At 42.8% G+C, this 23,253-nt stretch overlaps 1 protein-coding gene across 1 annotated transcript in view; it reads left to right on the forward strand.

Moving 5' to 3' along the window:
- Positions 1–23,253, forward strand: part of CIT (citron rho-interacting serine/threonine kinase) — a 1,023,678-nt gene that overhangs the window by 125,655 nt on the left and 874,770 nt on the right. Inside the window, 1 exon segment of the mRNA XM_030217566.1 lies at positions 12,777–12,980. Within this exon segment, the coding sequence (XP_030073426.1) occupies positions 12,777–12,980 (204 nt within the window).

Below are 23,253 nucleotides of genomic sequence, written 5' to 3' on the forward strand. Positions count from 1 at the left end.
AGCGATCGTCCAACACCTGCTGGAGGTAGAGATATACTAGCTGATGCAAGGGCTGGCAGTCTCATACCAATGCCTTCAGTTTGGCTATCTTTATCTCCACCTACTGGTAGACGGACACAACCCATCAGTTCCTGGATTCATCTGCTGTGGCTAAAGGAAAGAAAATTATCAGGTAAGCCCTAATTTTACCTTGACAATCTCTCTTTTGACTTTTGGGGAAATATGACCTGAGAAGTCTATTCACTATAGAGGTCTGCACGGGAACGGGGTTTGCGGGGATCCTGCGGACTCCGCGGGAATCCCACGGGTTTCCCCCCCTGGCCAGCGGGAGTGCCGCGGGTATGGAACGAGACATGCGAGATTCCCGTGGGGATGGAGGATATTCTTCCGGGAATCCCGTGGGGACGCACATCATGCAGATACCTTTTTTTTTGAGAGTCCAATCAATCCATTGGGAAATAACAGCAGTTTCTCGGTCTCCTAGGAACAGTATTGATTGACTGAAAGTTCAGCCAATCATCGCTTCACTGGTCGCTACAAATACTGACAGAATTGAGCACAGAGAGACCCTATCTCGGCAGGTGAAGCAGAGAAGTCCGGCTAATTTCAAGGGCTATGAGGGAGGGAATGCAAAAAGACTGGCTGCAGGCTATTAAAGATGTAAATTACCCTGCCACGCCGACAATAGCAGCAAACTGTCCCAGGTGAAACTCATAAAGTTTTGCTCTTGGTCGAGCATTACCTCTTTTGACTGTCAGGTAGTATGTATAAAACTGAAAACCTACCTTAATTTCGTTGGAAAATCTGATTAGCCATCCTGGTCTGATTAAAGTATTTTGCAAACTTCCTGTGCAAGTTTGCATTCCCTCCAGCCACGCACTTGAAACTTTTTAATCTGCGAGAAACTGTGTGAGCAACTATTTAAAGCTGTTCCTGTCAGAGAGCTCAGAACTTTTTGTCCCCTCTCAATCCACTCAGATCCTGTTCGGGGTGTTGCTGCCACTTCTTTTATATTAACTTTGATGAGATTATTTCTTTTTTAACGTCCAGGAACAATTCCAGCACGTTGCACCATGCTGTGTGAACAGGTCTCTTTCTCCTCAGCCTCTGAGTCTCTTTCAGACGTGCTACTTCAACGTAATGCCATATTGCTGTGATCCCCACTTGCATAGCTATCTTTTCTCATCTAAGGAGACTTAAACATCTCCAAGTGTTTTCTTACCAACATCTGCCCTGGTTTAAAGTTCAGCTCTGCAGTTCAGCTGCCAAGTTTCTTTTCTCCAGTTTTCACTCCTCCCTTTACCCCTCAGCACCCCCCCACCTGTGTACCTGGGCGGTACATTTTTGAATTACAGCTCAGGATCATGGCCATGGCGCACAGCTCAAGTTGCAAAATCGCAGCAGCGATCCATTTAAGCCATGGGGGCGGTTGCCCCTTCCTCGCTGTCACCTCCACCTCCGAGTCTTGCGCTTTAGGCTCGCACTCGCAGCGGCATGGCTGAAGAAGAACACACACTCAAGCAGAGCTCGTCCATACCTTCGCGAGCCCACTACTAGCACTGTAACCCTGGTAATATCAGTAGAGCAGCAGAAGATTCAATTTCAAAGCATGGTTACAGGAAGATTTCAAACAAAGCATGCCATAGTTACACTTTCCTTTCTATGCTGCTGGTTGGCCCCTTCTTCTTTTAGTGGGCGGAGACACCAAGCTCTCCTCCAATGAGGCACCATTCAGAGTCAGAGAGCAGGAGAATGGACTTTGTTAATGATGTCATACTGCTGAGAACAGCAGGCTCCAGCCAGGTCCGCTGGAGTTAATAAAGGCAGGACAGGAGAGAGAGGAGGACAGCAGCAGCAGCAGCACGAGGAGCACTTCTCTCAGAGGTAGCAGGAGCAGATCAGCTGTAGAGGGAGGGAGCAGCAACTGGCACTGAAGGAGAGTGAACTGGAAGGCAGCAGGAGTTCAGCAGCTGTGGTACTGTGACCAGAGCCAGACCAGAAGAGAAGGGGCAGTGAGTACTACTAGTGACATCCACAGAAGGCACAGAGGTGAGCTCAGCTGACTACTTTTATTTTTTATATATATAGGCAGTTTATTTCTCTCATGGTGGGAACTGGCTGTTTGTGAGCTGTTTTACTGCAGCTAAAGCATTAGCATACCCTTTTGTTTCTTTTGTTGAAGGCATTGTGCTGTTTGGGTGACCAATAATTCTATCTATTTTAGTGTGTGAACCTGCTATGAGTGGGAAAGCGTGGGGTAAGAAATGTAAATGTAAGAAAAATAAAAAAAATAAAATTAATGAGTGAAGAAATATTTTCTCTGATTCGTTTTAAATGTATTACTCTGTATTGTGTGCCCCTTGTCCACTCCACTCAGTACTTTATATACCTCTATCATATCTCCCCTCAGCCATCTTTTCTCCAAGCTGAAGAGCCCAAGCCGTTTCAGCCTTTCTTCACAGGGAAGTTGCTTGTCCCCTTTATCATTTTCGTCAACCTTCTCTGTACCTTTTCTAATTCCACTATATCTTTTTTGAGACGTGGTGACCAGAATTGCACACAGTATTCAAGTATTCATGGAGCAAAACAAAGGTTTTTTTTTGTGTCAAGTGTTGGGCTACTTTCTGGAATGAATCGGGCTAGAAAATGTTTCGCCATATGGCAACACTGGCCCTCTGATCATGGAAAGAGAAAAGACTGGCCAACCCAACCCCTCCACCATGGTCTTTCATGATGGCATTTCGTTCAGTACAGTAGTAAATACATTTTTAATTTTTATTTCTTCTATGTTGTATCATTTTATAGAGGCTGTCACTTGGTAGGTATGGCAATGGAAAAGAAAGCCGACATTCAAAAACTTATTGATTCAAACAGCGACCGTGTTTCATATACAAAAAATAAGGGTAAGAGTGGAGTATGGAATCTCTTTAAATCGGTATTGATCGATGCCAAAGAAGTGCCTTTTGTGCTTTGTTCGAGATGCAAGACAGTTCTCTCTTGGAGATCACGTGATGGCACCAATGGCTTATGGGCTCATACTGTGCAAACCCTAAGCCAGCAACAAAGATTACAGCGATACCAGGCTTTTTTCTATCAAGTAATACCAACAAAGTACCTGCAAGCATCAAATCTGAAGTGGCAGACAGTGTGGTCACCATGTGTGCAACAGATGTGAGGCCTTTTTCTATTATTGAAGGAGACGGATTCAGGAATTTAGCATCAAAGCTCATCTCCATTGGTGCTAAATATGGGAACGTTGACCTGGATCAAGTCATGCCCTGTGGGTCAACTGTGTCTCGGCATCTTGAAGGTGTTGTTGAGAAACAGAAGATCACACTCATCGACAAGCTAACTTTGGTGCCACATTTTGGTGTGACAACTGACCTCTGGACACACAAACAAAGCAACCACAGCTACATAACTGTGACTGTACAGTATATTGATAACTGGCAAACTGAATCGTGTATCTTGGCTACTCGATTACTGGATGAAAATCATACCTCAGAAAATATAAAACTGACAGTGAAGTCGATTCTGGACGAGTTTTGTGTTCAATGTCAAGACAATGTGTTCACTACAGACAATGCCAGTAATATGAAGGCTGCCTTTCGAGAAGACACGTGGCTTGGATGCTGATGTCATAATCTAAATCTTTGTTTTGTCACATGGACTACAACAGCAGACAAGTTAGTATGGCACTGGTTTGCCACCTGAGGTTGCCCAACTTATTGACACTTCGAAAGAACTAGTGACATTGGCAAAAAGAACAAAAATTAACAATCAGCTAGTAACAACACTTAAACAATGTGTAGTAACACGATGGAACAGTATGCTGTTAACTTTGAAATCAGTGGCAACAAATTTTTCAGATCTCCATACTCTGAGTGCTGAGCCAGGTTTTAATAGAAATTTGTTTTGTCTGCTGGCTCATATCAATGAAGACTTATTGGCTGATGTCATTCAAGTTTTGGAACCAGTTGAAATGGCCACAAAATGCCTCTCTACTGACAGAAGCCCTTCACTGCATCTGGTGTTACCTACCAAAATAAAGCTTCAAAAACATTTCACTGAAAAGTCTTCTGACAGTACCATCATCTCACAACTAAAAAACATCTACTTAACATGCTGAATAAATACTTCGCAATTCATCATTTGCATTGTACTGCTGCTTTGCTGGATCCACGTTTTAAAAACAACTTTGCAACATTAGCATCAATTGAATATGCACAGGCACTATCCAGCTTGAAAGAGATGGTAGATAGACTGCCAGCAGAAGACATTTCACTTCCAGATGACTCTGCCTTGCAGCAACCCAATAAAAAGATGAAACTAGAGAAACTTTTCTTGGAAGACCTCTATTCTTCTTCTTCATCTTCAAATATATCTGAGGTATGTATATATTTTCTTTTCTTAGCTATTTCAATATGTTCTATCTATTTGTAATGACAGTGCTACTGTCATTGCAAGATATGCCTTCACACAATCACATTCAAAACGATACCATCTGCTTTTTCACAGGTGGATGCATACATGACTACCACTGACGGAATTACTGATGACATCTTGTCTTACTGGAAATCAAAAACAACTAAGTGGAGAAATCTTTCTAGAGTTGCCAGACGAGTCCTTGGAGTGCCTGCTACCAGCACATCATCCGAACGGTCATTTTCATCAGCTGGGCGTGTTCTTGAGGATAGAAGATCACAGCTAGGACCACACACTGTTGATGGACTTCTGTTTCTGAATGGACTAAAGAAATAACTGCCAAATATTCCTGACTGGTTTGGGTCCTCTTACTTGGTGGATGTTTGCATTTTGTATTTTCATTAAAACTCAATAAAGATTATTTAAAATTTAGAAATACATACTTTCTTTTTTTATGGGGATGGGTGAGGATGGAGGAGATCACTCGCGGGGATGGGCGGGGACGGAGGAGATTACTCACGGGGACGGTGGGGACGGGTTAGATTCTGGCGGGGATGGGTCGCATTTCTCTCCCCGTGCAACTCTCTAATTCACTAGTTGGATTCATGTGTTATATCAAAATCCCAGAGCACGATTATTAGTAAATGGGCTGTTGTCAGCTCCATTTATCTTGGAGAGGGCACTCAGCAGGGATGTTCCTTCTTGTCTCTTCTGTTTCTGCTCGCTATAGAATTGCTAGCCATAAAAATTTGACAATCTCTGATGCTTCAGAGCATAAGTATTGGGGAGAGGAATGTTGCATAAGTTTGTTTGCAGATGATATCGTATTGTACCTTGACCCAATATTTGAGTTGTGCATTGTGTGTGATTTAAGGAGTTTGGCCTTATTTTTGGTCTTCAAGTTAACTGTGCAAAGTCGAACGGTTGGCTTTATCTGGGGATATACAGGCCTTCTGGCATGGGGAATTGGAAATCGCCCCTACTCGGTCACCCATTAGATACCTGGGAACAGTCTTCCTTTATCATTACTCAGAAGAATCGCGTTAGTAAAAATGGTGGTGATAACCCAAATTATTATACCCTTTGCAGACAGTTCCCGTTTGATTGTCTAGTAGGGACATGCTGGGACTAAGGTCCATTCTTACTAGATTCATATGAAGAGCTAGAGCTCCACACATTAGCTTCAAGAAATTAACCTTGGGCTGCTCTGAGGGGGGCTAGGGGGTTCCAGATGTTCGATTATATAATGTGGTGGCATTGCTTAAATGGATTCATGAGGGGTATACAGGCAAGGACAAGTTTTCTCCCTTGGGGTGGATGATGGCTTGGAGCTCTCTCTATATTTTTCTTAACCTCTTGCATCGTCAGGAGGAGAAACAAAATTTTCTTAGGCCATTTTGGATGGCTTGGAAGTGGTGGCTGGGTAGGCAGGGCAAGAGCCCTCCTGTGCCCCCATTTTTAGAGTTGGTGGGCAATGCAGATTTTCCCCCTGGGTTAATTAGTACATGCTTTCAGTAATGAGCTCAACAGGGGTGCAAGTTTCTGGGTCATTTGGGAGCTGACAGTCTGGGGTGATTTTGTTTGCCCAGGTGTGCAATTAGGTGGGATATCCCCTGTCAGATTTTTTGCCTTATTATCAAGCCCAACACTATTGGGAATCACTGAATAAACGATTTGCTGGTGCTTGAGGATATGGGAAATTGTATTTAAAATTTTCTGATACACCAGTCAAGCATAATAAGTTATATAGATATGAGTATGAGTATGGGTGATATGGATAGCTTGGCAGCCCGATGGGGCACTGATAGGTGTTTAACTTATACGACTCAGTTTTGGCGTGGAGGAGTAGCCTAGTGGTTAGAGCAGTGGATTTTGATGCTGGTGAACTGGGTTCAATTCCCACATCTTCTTGTGACTTGGGGCAAGTCACTTAACCCTCCATTGCCCCGGGTACAAATAAGTACCTGTATATACTATGTAAACTGCTTTGAATGTAGTTGCAGAAACCACAGAAAGGCAGTATCAAATCCCATTTCCCCTTTCCTTATTTACTATGCTCAAATCTAAGGATCTGCCAGAGACCCAATATAAATTACTTCAATTGTAGCCATAGAGAAAATCTAGCACAAAATCACTTGCTCCATCCACATCTTTCATCTCTAATCTGCCCCAGGTCTGCCCTAAGGAGCTGCTTTGTTGCACAAGAAATAGGAGTAACCTTATGTAATCTGCTATGTGTAATAGTCTATGCTTCAGTTTTTTATGACCTCTTTGGTCATCCCAGGCAAAAAGTGTTACATTAATTCAGGTGATTCAACAAAGTCATCTGAACAACTGTATGAAAATCATGCTCTCAACTACAGCATCAACTTGCACCTTAAAATTAAGTTTTGAATCCAGAATTTAGTAGTAATAGGAGTACAGTTACTAATTAACTTCAGAATCCTTCAGCAAGTAGTCAATTACTTTCAAATTCAGTTGCAATATTCAGTTTCATGTGAGTAGATGTCATCCACAAATGTAAATTCTGGAGACTATTCTTCTCTTTCATATGGAGGAATGGAAAGCAACAAAAAATTGTACATCAGCATAGAAGAAAGGAACAAACCCTAATGCTTTAATATGACTTACTAAAGGTCTAATGCAAAGGTTACAATGTAAGAGGGACAATATAGAGCCATGAGAGATTTCTTCCTCAAGCACATGTTACCTTAGATCAAGGGCTTTCGACCCAGTCCTCGGGGCACTCCTAACCAGTCAGGGTTTTCAGGATATCTCCATTGAATGCAATGCAAATTATATATGTGGAGTGCCTCAAATTTTAATAAGTCAACATCAATGTATTTACCATATTATGACTAATAATATTCCTTTCCAATTCTCAAAAATCTTTATTCATACTACAAAATTTTTAAAAAGTACACATTTAAAACCGATACATTCAAAACTGGGTTATTTCCTACTCTAACTAAACTGGTGTGACAGCCTCTGATTCAGCTTACAAACGTAAAGATCATTACTGTTTAACATATTGTGAACTACTTATCTTAGACAGTTCTGTTGTGATGTTGGTGTTGATGTTGAAAATCACCCATCAATTTTCCATAAGCCATCAACCCTCAATGGTAGGAGCATTTGGGATTTGTCCAGATTAGCAATACTCAAAAAAAGGCTCATCAATTATCACCAGTCACTCAAATTTTCACTACTGAATTAAAAAACTTCATCGGCGTTGCCATTGCCATAGTTGTAATTTTGTTCCTGGTCATTTGCCACTACAAAAAAAAAATGGCTGCAGTTGTCCAATAGCTAATCCAAACGGTGTCCTCAAATCCAAATAAGTATTTCTTTAAAAACAGAGCTGTATTCAATCCTTTGCACAGAATCAACCTTTTGGGTCTCTCACTTGACCTGGTCTCGGTCTCAACATTTCCTGTATTTCAAAATTCTTCATCGGGAGACTTTACTTTTAATATTTGATGAAAAGCTTCCAAAATTGGCTGGAGCACCTCATACCACTCATGCTGGGCATTCCACTCATGCTCTATGATGTTACCAGGACTTTGGTAAAGATTATGGCTGTATTGTTGGCAGTGCGGCAGTCCCTGTGGCTGCAGAACTGGGCAGCATATATAGCTTCCAAGGGTTATCGAAGTAAGTTGTTTTGTAGCTTCCAAGGGTTATCGAAGTAAATTGTTTTGAAGATCTGAAAAACGTGTAAAGAGTTTGGCAGAATCTAATATACCACAGTTATTGGAGGATCATCTAGATTGGTGCATGGCCAGCCAGTCAGGGTGTTTCCATTAAGTCAGACTTGGTAGACTGAGTGGTTCCTAGCATGAAAGATTTGCTTCATTAGGTTAGTCCTTTTGAGGTACTTGTAGAAGGGGATTGAGAAATTGCAACTGGTGACGCTGCAGGCCCAAGAGCCACAAAATAAGGTTTTAGGGGTTCATGCTGTAGTGCCGCCTGTGGGAGGCCATGTAAGAGAGTTTTGTTGGAGGTGGACCCAAATCATTTTAGGTCAGTGGGTGCTTGAGGTCATAAAGAAAGACTGTTAATGCTCTTGAATTCCCCCCCTTCCACCAATCCTACAGTTTCTTGGAGTCATCTTGTCCATCTGTAATAAAGGCGGCAGTGGTGGTCAGATGAACCCTAGACAAGTTAGCTTGTTTTCAGACAGTGGTTCCAGTTCTGTAGGAATCACAGGAAATGGGTCGGTGCTACATGTTTTTTGTGCTACCCAAGAAAGAAGGAACCATCTGACCCATTTTGGATCTCAAATGGATAAATAGGGTGCTGAGAGTTCCAAATTTTGTATGGAGATATTTGATCTGTTATAGTAGTGGTCCTTCAAGGGGAGTTCCTCACAATGCTAGATTGGCAGAAGATTACCTGCATATTCCCATTTGGGCTGAATGCCAGTATTTTTTGTGTTTTGTGGTGCTGAGATGTGGTTTTCAGTATTTTTTTGGTGTCTTCTCTTCCTGTCAATCAGTCTGTTTCTCTACTGGCATTTTGGAAAGACACAAGGAGCTGAGATGCTGAACAGCTACCATTGTGTGAAACTAAAGAGGGTTTACATTGTTGTTTGAAGACGATGGAAGAGTTCCGTCTATTTGTGGTGTTTGGAGGATGCAGGAAAGTACATAAGCACTGCCACGCTGGGAAAAGACCAAAGGTCCATCAAGCCCAGCACTCTGTCTCCGACAGCGGCCAATCCAGGCCCCAAGAACCTGGCAAAACCCCCAGGAGTAACGGTCGGCTACATTAGCCCATTAGATTAAAGAGACAATCAAGTTTGATATCTACTGAAGGGTTGTTCAGTTACTTCTGTGTTGAAGATGCATTCCATTAGGGGACGTGCTTTCTCATGGGCAAAGCATAGTTTTATACTTTTTCAGGCTATTTGCAAGGTGGACGCTTGGTCCTCCTTCAAACTCTTTTTTCCAGCGATACTGATTGGATGTATAAGTGCAGCACTCTGAACCGGAGTTTTAGAAGCTGGTCGTTCTGGTTCCTGCCCTTGAGGATTACTACATTGATACTCTGCATGTGTCTGGATTGGCCTGTAGAGAAGCTAAGAACGAAGGATTCCTTGTAATTCCCAGACCCTCACATGCTTATTGGGAGTCAACTAGAAAAGTGCTTTCTATTTTCTGACCCCTCCTCTCTTTGGAATGCCTTGTCCCCTCCTCTTCGATCAGAACCATTGTTTAACATTTTTAAGGTAGGTCTGAAAACATTTTTATCCATCCAAGCCTTCAGTGCTCTCTAGAGTCCGCGGGAACTGATGGCAAGTAGTATCTGTCTTAGGAACAGCTTGCAGTCAATGTTGTTTGGTTAGTTGAATGTTCTCTTGGTATGTTTGAGTTTCTTTCCTTTTCCTTTCTTGTCATTTTCTGTCTTGATTTTATTGTATATCACCTTGATTTGCTTTGTGAAAAAGGCAATTTTAGCAAATAGGAATGAACATAAACATGCTCAATATTAATATTTTTGGTCTGGCAAGAGAAGACAGAAGTGTGCTGTATATTTCCTGTACATAGTTGGTTGTCAAGGCTCAGGGTCCTTTTAGTAGCCTGGCATGTTAAAGTTTGTTGGGTGTTAGCCCTACTGATTTTTGTTTCCGAGTTATATTGGGAAATTCATGCCTCAATTACTTTATTGAAATACTGGTTAGTGAGTAGCTGCACAAAATACTTAAAGGACAATGCCACTAGTGATTCTCAACCCACGCACCTGGACTGGTTTGGAGGGACTAAAGGAAAGAATTAGCACAGGATATATGGTAGTATTTTATGAAGAAACAAAGGCTTCAATGTGCTATTATAAAATAGGTGTCTTTCTACCCCATTATAAAATTACCCTCACACAGAAAATTTTTACACCAACGTTCACACCTGCTTGTAGTTATACATAACTCCTATCTGTGCTTCTCAAACCAGTCCTTGGGGCACACCCAGCCAATTGGGTTTTCAGGATATCCACAGTGAATATGCATGAGATACATTTGCTTGCGTTGCCTTCTCAATATGCGAATTTGTCATGCATAGTTCATTGTGGATAGCTGGAAAACCTGAATGACGGGGTGAGAAGCACTGCCCTTAATAACTGTTTGGACTTGTGCTTTGGAGGATGCTTGACTGGGTGGTAATGATTATTTCTCAGGCATTCCAAATCACCTTAGAATACCTAAAGTTTGTTTTTCAGAGCTCTTTAATGGGCTCCCATCCAATATCCAATGTTTAAAAAAACTTCTTCTACATTCAAGTAGTTCTATTCGTACATGCAAAGCTCCAAATGATGCTGTTTTATTTTAAGAAATGGTTGTGAAATGGTTTATTTTGATGTACATGTTGCCAAATACATGTGCTTTTTGCGATTCAATTTATATTTTGTAAAAGGCTCTATGTTTCAAGTAGTCCTTTATAAAATAGTTGGAGTGGAGAGCTGGAGTTGAACACATGACCTAAACATCTGTTTTCAAACTAAAATGTGTATGCAAAATTATCTTCTGATGGGGTAATTTTATTAAGTGCTTGCTATGTTAAAGACTTTTATAAAAATATTCGACAACCAAAACAATATGAGAAGTGGAGTTATCTAACAATAGCAAATATATAGTAAAACTCCACTTATATCAGGGTTACAGCTATAAGCATAAAAATTGATTCAAAATTTATATTGGCGAGGAAAAGCCTCAGAAGCAAATTGCACTACATTCAGTGCTCAAGTCCAAATCATTAGCGAAAACCTCCCCTCTTTCTACTCAAAATATGCATTCTCCCCCCAAAATTGGTCTCATTTTCAAAACAGAAAATGTCTAAAAAGTGGCATAAAGCAGCATTTGGATGTTTTTCTCACAATAACGTCCAAATCAGTATTTTTGAAACCTATTTTTATACATTTTTCTATGAAGTCTGTCAGAAGTGCGTCCAAATCTCAAGGGGGCATGTTCAGGCCGGGACTTGGACGTTCCTAAGACTTAGATGTTTTTCAGTCATAATGGAACAAAACAAAATTGTTCAGGACTAAAACTAGACGTTTTGAGCTAGACCTGTTTTTAGAACGAATAAGGCACAAAAAGGTGCCCTAAATGACCAGATGAACACTGGAGGGAATCAGGGATGACCTCCTCTTACTCCCCCAGTGGTCACTAACCCCCTCCCACCCCCCTCAAAAATGTGATTAAAACATTACTTGCCAGCCTTAGATGTTATACTTAGGTCCATTAGAATGGAGTAGTCCTAGTGGTGGGTGCAGTGCAGTACAGACAGGTGAACCCAGGCTCCTACCTTCCCCTCTTGTTACACTTGTGAAGGAAACTGAGAGCTCTCCAAAACTCACCAGAAACCCATTGTACCCACATATAGGTGCCCCCTCCACCTGTAAGGGCTATAGTAGTGGTGTACAGTTGGGGGGGTGGGGGTTTGGGGGGCTTAGCAGGCAGGGTCCACTGCAGTGCCCCTAGGGGTGCCCTATTGCTGTCCTGGGATGTCTAGGGGACCAGGCTACTAAAAATGCTGGCTCCTCCTACATACCAATGGCTTGATTTTGTGCATTTTGCACTTGGACGTTTTTTTTTGTTTGATTTTTTTCGAATTGGACCAAAAAACCAAAATGTCCAAAATCACAAAACCTTGTTCAAAACAGTATTTTCGGGAAAAAAAAGATAGATGTTTTTCTTTTTGAAAATGACCTTCTTTCCTGTTTAGATTTTGGATGTATTTTACAAAACGTCCAAAGTCGGACTTAGACTTCATATCGAAAATGCCCCTCCACATGTAACATAGAAATGTGAAATTAAAGCAAAATTTAGCTTTTATCAGCTCATAAAGGCCATGTGTACTTTTATAGGCGCTATGCTTAGACATTTCCTGGATGGGGTATAGTTTGGGCATATCTAGGGCAGGGGTTACAATACACACGTGGATTTTATACATTACACATGTACAAGCATAAAATACATACAATTTTCAGATCAGATGGAATTGTGCATATGAATTTGCATGCTGTTAGAGCTGGTTCTGGGTGCCTTTGTTGCTTTTAGAAAACAAGTTTGACAGATGCCATGCTATAATATCTCCTAAATGTACTTAGTATATGTTTTTAAGATGAGTATTGTTTCCTTCCATCTTGATTTTTGATGTTCTAAAGTCCTCAAAAACATCAGGTGCTATTTCAAAAGGAAAATGTAGGTTTTTTTTTTTAAATTCTTGTGACTTGCAGACTCCTGTGTCCAACTAGTGCCCAGATCAGAATAGCTTATAAGGACCCCTGAAAAGGAACAATGTAATTGCTTAATTTATTTTTGCAACATTTAAAACTGATATTTTTCTATTCTCTAGGTGATCTTAAAGCTATCAGTTGGCATCCCAAATTACGTTGCACCAGAGGTTCTGATTGCAATGAATGGAGAAGATGAAGCAGCATATGGTCCCGAATGTGATTGGTGGTCTTTGGGGATTATAGCTTATGAAATGATTTATGGCAGATCACCATTTATTGAGAGGACATCTTCAAAAACCTTAAATAATATTATGAATTTTCAGGTAAAACATTTCTATCTTATTTAGACTGGGACAATGCTCATCAATCTTCACGCTGCCAGGAAATACTATCCATGCCCCTTCTTCCTGTGGAGGTGTGGCCCAATGACATCTTTATGGAGGCCCCTCCTCCCCAGGTCACAACTCAGAGGACAGATTTCATGACCTTGAATCCACAATTTGGGAAGCCTCAGAACAGAGCCTAAAAACAGAAGAAAGTGGTTTCTGTGTATTTCACATGAAATCCATTTTGGTTGCTGGAGTGAAGTTTAGTAGTTTTATATTCCTCTACTGTTGGTGGGGGGGGGGGGGGTGGGGGTGTATGGCAGGATCTTGTTTATTACACGTTTCTTTTTTATTTTATTTTAATTTTTATTGTCACCAATACGATACATATGCACATCTACAATGTTTCAGGTAGTATCAAAAGCAGTTCCATACAGTAGATGGCCTGAACAGCATCCAATAATAAACAAAGATTTAACAACTTAGGTTTTGTGATGCCATAAACGTGTCGGCTTTTTTTTTTTTTTTTTTTTAAACTACCCCCTATCCATTAATCTCATGCATTCCATTCCCTCCCATTCCTTCTCACACCATTCGCTTCAAAAACACACCCTATTCCCTCCCATCCAATCCCCGCCACCTTCCCTCTTTACCCTAACTGCTGTAAACAATCTGTCCACACCTTCGAATATTGCTTGTTTATGGATTTTAGAGATTTGGCATAGATCCGGCTTTCATATTTGCCGACTTCCTGCATCCTGGTCTTCCAGGCTTCAATTGGTACACTCTCAGCGGAGGTCCAAAATTGCAAAATAGTCTTTTTGACTAGCAATAATGTTATATATATGAATCTCCTGTATGGTTGCAATAGGCCCTGTGTCAACAAAAGAGTTTGATCTCCCAGTAGTAATGTTGTATAGTCCCACTCTATCTGCTTGTGAGTGACCTGTTGTATTATTTGAAATGCCTCATTCCAGATAGATAGGCTCGAACACTCCAAAAAAGAGTGGAGAAGGTACCCCCTCCCCGGCGGCATCTGTTGCATTGTCCATCCCCCCATAAACCCATAGCTGCCCCTTTAGCTTTGGTAATATAAGCTCTGTGCATTATTTTGTACTGCGTTTCCTGTAAATCTGCTGTCTTGACCATGGCATATAATGTGTTAAAAAGCCGATTAAATGTTTGAATTGTGTATTTCGTATTCAATTCCCTGTTCCACTGCTCTATCAACCATTCATCCCCCTGTTGGAGTGTGGCATTTGTAGTATCTTATACCATGTGGAGATGCTGTTTACTTTAAATGGAGTGCGAAGCGGAATCTTATCCAATAGGCCCCACGTCCACTTGTCCCCATATTTCCCTTTAAGGAAGATTGATAATTGCCTCACCTGTATATAATGCAGCAAGTTGTTGTTAGGGATATCCCATCTCTCTTTTATTTGATCAAAAGACTCTATATTATCCCCACCCTCTACTAAAAGGTGACCCAGTATTCTACACCCGTTCTGTTGCCATTAGTAAACATCGAGTATCCCATGCCCGCCGGAAGTCCGCATTGCCCACAAGGCCCAAGAAGGGAGACGCGTCAGGTGATCGATCTGATGTCCTCTCCACCAGACCCAGGCCCTCCTGAACGGTCTCAGGAAAGCCAATTTGCCTCACTAATTGCGGATTCGTATTTGTCCGCATATGAATCAAGTTTACAAAAGACCACGGTCGACTCCAATCTTCCAACCCTCCATGCGGCAAAAAACCGGTAGTGATCTGCCAACCCTTCAAAGATAAACCGCATTAGCGCTGCAACATTATAAATGCGCAGGTCAGGTAATCCCAGACCCCCGGCCCCCTTGCTATATACTAATTTCTGGTGCCCTATCCTTGCTCTCTTCCCATGCCAAATAAAGGAGCGGATTATAGAGCGAAACAATCGCTCTTCTTTCCGTAGGAGCCAAATAGGAGCTACTTGTAGGGGATAAAGAACCTTGGGCAACATAACCATTTTCACAAGGGCTATTCTCCCCATCAGGGACAACGGCAGGTCCTTCCAACGGGCACACAACTGCTTAATTTTTTCCACCGGGTCTATTACATTCTTGCGATAAAATGTCCTCTCGTTAGTGCTTAAGAAAATGCCTAGATACCGCATTGCTCCCTTGGCGAATGGAATCGGCAGTTCCTCTACTCCCGGGTCTCCAAGTTGCCCCGATAGGGAGAGTACTTCTGATTTGGAGCAATTTACCCGCAACCCTGACAGTTCCCCAAATTCATCCACTATAGCCAAAGCCTTTGGCAAGTCCGTAGGGGCATGGGCCAAATACAATAAAATATCATCAGCGAATAAGTTAAGTTTGAATTCCCTGTGCCCCACTTGCAGCCCTCGGATTGTCCCACTGCTCCTTATTTTAATTGCAAGTGGCTCTATTGCCAGGAGAAAGAGAAGGGGTGAGAGGGGGCACCCCTGCCGAGTGCCTCTGTGTAGCGCGAAGCTTTCTGTTAGTTTCCCATTAACTAACAACCTGGCTAGGGGATTTGTATAGAGAGCTTTAATCCACGATAAGTATGGCCCCGTTATCCCATACCTTTCCAGAACCCAGAATAGGTACCTCCAAGAAATGCTATCGAAAGCTTTTTCCATGTCCAATCCCACAATAGCTTCCTTTCCCCCCACTCTCTCTGTATTCCTGTATGGTCACCATGGCCCGCATGATATTCATGGATGCATATCGCCCCGGTACAAATCCAACCTGATCTGCATGTATCAGGTGTGGAATTACTACATTCAATCGTTTGGCCATTATGGCCGCTAGCAATTTCACGTCCTGGTTTAAAAGTGAAATGGGCGATATGATCCTACCTGCGCCTTGTCTTTGCCCGGCTTTGGCAGTAATACCACATGGGCCATGTTGCTCTGAAATGCCAACCCCTCTCCTATGATTCCATTGAACCAGTCTCTCAGCGGTTCCGTAACAAGGTCCGCCAAGATACGGTAGTACTCTGGCCGAACCCATCCGGTCCCGGAAGCCTTAGTCAGCTTCAAAGCTTTTATACCCTGTTTGATTTCCTGTCCCAAGATGGGTGTATTTAAAGCTTGTAGTTGATACGCTGTAAGTTGTGGTATGGTATTGCCTGTAAGAACCTCTCGCACACCTCAGGGTCGAACTCCCTAGCCTTATACAGGGAACTGTAGAATTGTACAAATTGCTGCATTATATGGGCCTCTTCAGTATATACCTTCCCCTCTGTATCTTAATGGTAGTAATGATCTGCCGTTACTGGGTGGTCTGACCATGTTAGCTAGTAATTTCCCTGCTTTGTTGCCCCATTTGTACAGCCTAAAGCGTTGAAAGTATATATCTCTCTCCGCCCTTTGGGTCAATATGTCATCAATTTGTTTCCGAATCTGCATTATCTGATTTTATAAGTTACCGATAAGGACCCCGTGTGGGCTCTCCGTAGCTGGTGATATTTTTTAGATAACTTTAAGAGATCGGCCTCCCTTTTCCTCCTTTGCCCTGCTGTATATGCTATGATGTCACCTCGTACACTGCCTTCGAGGCCTCCCAATATATGCCGCGTCCACCCCTGATGTCTGGTTGTGTCTGTGATATTCGAGCCATCTGTTTCTTAGAAACTCGTGAAACTCTTTATTATTATATAGAGTTGGAGAAAATCTCCACACCTTTTCTTCTGGTTCTGACGCAAAAGAAATATTCAGAGTAACTGCGGAGTGATCGCTCAGTGTCGTGTCTAAGATGCGTACTTTAGATAATCTGTGCAACCAGGAAGTAGTAACTAGCATATAATCCAGCCTAGAGTACACATTATGCGTGTGTGAGTAAACGTATATTCTTGATCATGTGGGGTGCAACAGACGCCAAATATCTACAAGTCCCAGCTGAGAGGCCACAAAGTTCACCCCTTGTTCTCCCACGTCCCTCCTCGAAGTCTTGGAGGTTTACAATCAATGGAGGGTCTGCTACTACATTGAAGTCTCCCCCATCACTACCAAGCAATCCGGAAAGGTCACTACTTTGGCCACAATGTCTGAGAAGAACCTGGGAGAATAGGTATTGGCCCATAAATATTGCACAAGAGTATGTGTTGTCCCCACAGTTCGCCCAGGATGAGCACATACCTCCCCTCTCTGTCCTGAATTACTTTGTGAGTGTTAAAGGGTATATCCTTGTGTATTAGCACAGCCACTCCTCTTTGCCTGGAATGAATGATTATTCCACCTCCCCCACCCAGCTCCTTCGTAGTTTTTGGTGTTCTATCACGACAGGTGGGTCTCTTGCAGGAAGGCAATATCTGCTCGCTCCTTCCGCAACCAGGAAAAGCAATTTAGTTCTCTTAACTGGTGAATGCATGCCATCTACATTGAGAGTAATTAGCTTTAAATTAACCATGATCCCAATATATGTGATCAGTAAACATAGATTTGAGTGTTATACGTCCCGCCAGCCTCCCAGCCTGACCAGGGGTGTCTACCTGTGTCTTTTCAATGGAACAGACTGCACAGATGTTATACTTATCTTATTCCCATCCCTCCCCCTCCTAGCTCCCCCTCCCTCCCTCCTCCATCCTCCCCTCCCACTTCCACACATACATCCATCTCATCCACACCCCCTCACCCGCTGCATCCAGACCCCTTCCCCCCTCCCCTTCCCCCCGTTGTCCCCCCCGTTCCTTCCTCTATTAATCCCCTCCCTTCTATATCTCCCATCCTTCTCCTACCCCGATACCGCCGAACATCAAGTGCTCCCGGGAGTTCCCCTTAACAAGAGTGTTATAACATTAAACTGACCATAACTTGGGGTTCTAATAACGCAGCTTAAACCCATTCCTATTACATCTACAGAAATAACCCCTCCCTCCATATGCCTATAACCGAAAATAGAACATCTCAACAATCTAACATAAACCAAACAGGTTCCCCCACTTCTACACCGCTTCCCTCTCCTTGTTGCATCTGATGCTTACAGTTCAATGCCACGAGTAGCATGTCCGATTACTCAGATCTCTGATTAATCCAGTAGTTTTACAGGAGCTCATGCGGTTGCTTGTAATTAAAGTTTCTGGTACCACTGCCGTACCAATTCACTTCAGTCACGGTTCTTGTTCCTCCCCACGAGCTCCGTTCCAGGCTGATTTTCTCCATTAGCGCTTTTGCTTCTCCCGGGTCGCTGGCGTACATCACCCGATTTTCATGCCAGACCTTCAATTTTGCCGATATAGAAGGGCAAACTTGACTCCTTTTTTGTGCAGTTCTGTACACGTGGGCGCCATAGCTTTCTTAGCAATGCCACTTTCGTGGAGTAGTCATATAAAGAGAAGCAATCTGTGGCCTTCATATGTCAGTGTTTTCTTTGCGCGAGAGGCCTCAGTAGCTCTTCTTTCACCTGCCAGTTGGTAAAATGGCCGATTACCGTTTCGAGCTCTGGCGTTCCTTTCAGCTCGCGCCCCTATCCGGTGTGCCCCTGTCGCAGCATGCTTTAGTTTTGTCCATTCCAATGCCCAGCTGATCTGGGAGCCAGGATTCAAACAAATTACATAGTTGTTTGTCCAGTACCTCCTCGGGAAGCCCACAATTCGCAAATTCTTCTCCTTGCTCTGTTTTCTTGCTCTTCCATGCGGTCTCGTAGTCTCCTGTTTCCTTTGGAGCGTTTAAAATCTGGGCCGCCATACTCCGCCTATCATCCTCTCCCGATGCATCCTTTTCTCCACCTCGGCAATGTGATGGGCTTGTGCATCAAATTTGCCATTGATTTCATCACCGCTGTTTGTAATTTGCCCAGCCGGTTCTCTAGAGCCTCCGACACCGAGCGCGTGATTTCCTCGATCCAATCTCTTGTATGCGTGTCAGGCTCGCTCCGCGCCCGCTGTGGCGGGGACTCCGCCATTTTCTTTTGCGCCGAGGCGTCCAAAGCTTAGCTCCTCGCTGCGGCTTTATGGCCTACCTCAAGGATCCGCTCGTAATTATGGCGTTCTACGGGCTCTTTTTCCTTATTGATCGCTCCTCACCCTCAAAGGTCAGTTTGAATCAATCAATATAGTTATTTGTAGCTGATTTTAGCCGATCTCCCGAGGAGCCACTCTCCCCCACGTCCTCTCAGGCAGCAGGCATCACGTGACCCCCCCTTATTACACGTTTCTGTAAATGAAACCAACAGAATGCTATACTTGTAGTTCCACTGGACTTACTCTCTTCCAAATTCTGTATTGCTCTAGCATTCTAAATAGATTAAAAAAAAATTATTTTATGAATAAGCACTTGCAACACAACAATGTAATACAAAACATATGAAATGACATACAAACTATATGAATAAATGCATTGGATTGTATAGAGCATCTCTGACTGATATACTCACTCACATCAAAACATACAGGTAATGATTGTAGTTTACTGAAATGTTGCAAAAAGAGAGAGAATGGAATCCTGAGTTTCTTTTGGAAGAATACCACAAAACTTGCCCCTTATTCTTGCCCTAATTATCTTGCACCTCGACTACTGCAACTCTATACTTCCTTAGCGTCCCTTCGGACCGGCCCAGAAAAAACACTGATGGGTTGCATACTCCTTCCAGCTGGTGGAGACTGAGAATTCTGACTCTCATGAGAGCCAGTAAGAGCCTTGGCTTGCTAGAGTGAGATCCAGTATTCTCAGTCTCCAGCAGGTGGAAGATGGTGAGCCCTTCATTCTCTTATACTTCTTTTTCTATTTCTAGCTCTTCTACTTCAAAAACAAACAAACAAACAAACAAAAAAACAGAGAGGTTTAATCATTTTTTCCTTACTCTGTGCAACTGTTAAAAAAAAGACAGGTTTCTGAGGAGGCTGAGGCCCGCGGGGGTTCTCTTCAAGCCTCGGGTGTGCCAAACTTGGATTGTTGAGTCCCTCCCCCCAACTACCTCCTGACTTTGAATGTGAGTGCATTTTAATATTGTTTGGGTCTTTGCTGCTGCACTAACTTCAGCCCCTTCAAGGGGAGGGTTCCCTGATGAACGAGAGAGAAAGATGCTTTGCTTTGATTATAAAAAACAAATGCAATAAAGAAAGAAAAAGACAAATGCCAAACATAGTAGCATAGTAGATGACGGCAGAAAAAGACCTGCACGGTCCATCCAGTCTGCCCAACAAGATAAACTCATATGTGCTACTTTTTGTGTATACCTTACCTTGATTTGTATCTGCCATTTTCAGGGCACAGACCGTAGAAGTCTTGGCCAGCACTAGCCCCATCTCCCAACCACCAGCCCCGCCTCCCCCCACCGGCTCTGCAGAGCAGCTCATTTTCTGCATTTGCCGTGTTGGGGCTTCAGCCGGTTTTTATCTCTCCTGAGTTATTTTCTTGGCGGCTTTCTTTTTGGGTCAGTTAAAAAAACCAAAACAAAATCAAAAGAAACTGAGGCTTTGCATGGTATGCCAGCACAGGGGCCTCATGGTGTCTGGTACTTGTAAATATTGTACTGCCAAAGAGAGTCCGGTGCTTAGTTCTGACTTGGGGTATGATTTGGGTACTCTCAGGCAGTCAGCTGTTTTATCTCAGCAGCCGGTTTTGGCGGGAAGCTCCGCCATTAAGCACTCACAGCTGGCAAGCACTGCTATTAGACAATCTCAGCCTCCCTCTGTGAAGTTTGGTTCTTTACCTCTAGAAAAGTCCCTGGAGGCTTCTTTCTTACCTGGGTCAGTGCGAGCAGGGGAAATTCAAGGTGCTGCTGAGTTTGTAGTGTAAATGTACAGGGTTATTTTAATACTTAAATTGGATCCATCTTCACCACTTCCTTCTGCAAAGTCAGGGGATCTCAGTTCTTCCTTCAAAAGACCTAGGATTGCCTGGGATGTGGAGGCTGATACTGACATGGAGTTGGATCCTGAGATGCTTTTCCTTCAGGAGGACCTTCAGATAGGAGAACCAGATTTTTCTGAGGAAGCTATGCCTGGTGATTCAGTATCGGACACTCTTCTGCCTGGGGAGGATCCTTCTGTAGTACAGATTTTTCAGAAGGAGGATTTGAAGGAGATCATAGCTTTAGTCTGAATCTTTTGGCTAAAGGTATTAGGAAAGCTGATAAAACCTTTCCGTATGCATCAGGATATCAGAGACATCTTACAAGCATAGTGAGATGTGCCAGATGCACCTTTTTGTGTCTCAAGGTCTATGGTTCGACTTTATCCCGTTCCTGATCCAGACAATGCTATGCTTAAACCTCCGGTAGTTGATGCAGTGATTTCTGCTGTTACTAAGCACAATACTGTTCCTGTGGATGGAGGGACAGTGCTAAAAGATGTGCAAGATGACACTTTTGTACTTTTCCTAAAAATTGTAAGCCACATAGAGCCTGCCTTGGTGGGATTATGTGGGATATAAATGTTCACAATAAATAAATTAAATAAATAAATGGAATCTCTTTTGAAGTCTTCTTTTGACGTATCTGCTTTAGCAGTCCAAGCAGCTATCTGTGGTTCTCTGGTAGCCAGGGCTTGTTTTAGATGGTCTGAGTGGGTTTTGGACAGGTCTGCAGATGATTTCGCTCTAGTGGATGCTGAAGTGGCTAAGATAGGGATGAGTTCTGCTTATTTAGCTGATACCATGTATGATTTATTATAAGCCTCTTCAAAGTTTATGGCCTTAAGTGTTGCGGGCCCGCCTTTCTCTTTGGCTTTGAGGCTGGTCTGCTGATGCGGCTTCTCTGTCTAAGCTTAGCAAATTTCCTTTTAAAGGATCTTTTCTGTTTGGGGATGAGCTGGATAAACTGGTGAAAAGTTTAGGGGATACTAAAGTTCCTCGTCTTCCTGAAGATCGCCTCAGATCTGCCGGTCATAGATTTCTTTCCAGTTGGTGACGTGGTAGAGATTTTTGACAGTTTAGGCCTGGTAGAGTTCCTTCTGTCCAAAAGTCTTTCTATTTTCAAAGGTTTCAATCCTTTCGAGGATTCTTCTTATACATTAGCTGCTTTATTTGCCTGAGTACAATATACTTTATGGTACACCTTGCACATCCAACAACTTCATACACAAGCTTAACCCTCTGTATTACCACTGTCCATTGTCGGTTCCCCCCCTCTTCTCTCCCCCCTTTCTCTTCCGTCCCCTCCTACCACGTGCTTCCTTATATGAAGCCGTCACTTTATAACGCTAACCCACCCCTTCCCCTATTCTTATACTTTTGAATTCCCAGTTCCTCCATTATCTTCTTGTCACTTCAATTTAACATTCTAACATATTCCAAAATTTAAATTTGTCTTTATAATCCCCGTCTTGAACTCCCCCCCCCCCCCCCTCAATATTCTGAACACATTAATCATAACAGTATTAACTTTTGGAATTAAATACCATCAGAAACGGTTAACAGTTCTGCCATCTTCGTTTTCAAAGGCTCTCTCTTTTCTTCACTATAAGATTTCCCATGCACCGTGTGTATTATTGTAGGAAATCTCATCCAGCGTCGAAGTTATATAAGCCTGTCATCATTGCTGCAAATTCTTGTTGGCTCATGCAGGTTCTGTATCCTCAGAATTAGTAGTTTCAGGGTGTTCCAGCTTTGCCACAAAGTCTTTCATTTCCTTTTCCGACGTGAAAGAACGTAGTTTGCCCTTGTGTGTTATTTTCAAAGTAGCAGGATATTGCAGGTTAAAACAGATCTTCATATCAAAGAGTTTTGAACACACTGGTGAGAATGCCCTTCTCTTGGCTGCAATCCCTGCCGAGTAGTCTTGAAAGCAGAGGACCTTTGTATTTTCATAAGTCAGAGATTTATTTGATCTTGCTGCTTGTAGTATATATTGCTTGTGCATAAAATAGAGCACTCTGCAGATAATCACTCATGGCTTAACGTTGTCCATCTGGCGAACTCCCAATTGATGTGCACGTTCGATTCTTAAGGGACCAAGATCCGCTGGAAACTCAGTATTTTTGGTCAGCCATTGTTCCAGGACACTCTCCAGTTGTTGTCCACCTAGCGCTTCGGGCAGACCCACCAGGCGAATATTATTCTGCCTGGAGCGGTTCTCCAGATCCTCGATTTTAAGTTCCAGGTCCGATACTTTTTTCTGTAGGTTTTGCTGAGCATCTTCCACTCCCGCCATTCTGTTTTCCACTTCGCTAGCTTTAGATTGAAACGCTATGCATTCCTTAGTCAAGTCCTCTAATTTTGCGTTTAACTTCTCTAGTTTGATATCAAGTTTCTGGTCTAGCGGGGCCAATCGTTGGTCTAGCAGTTCCTCCATCACCACTGTTAATTCAGAGGTGATCTCAGCCACCCATGCAG

Source organism: Microcaecilia unicolor, chromosome 11 (genome assembly GCF_901765095.1).
Source record: "Microcaecilia unicolor chromosome 11, aMicUni1.1, whole genome shotgun sequence".
In the NCBI taxonomy this organism is placed as follows: domain Eukaryota; kingdom Metazoa; phylum Chordata; class Amphibia; order Gymnophiona; family Siphonopidae; genus Microcaecilia; species Microcaecilia unicolor.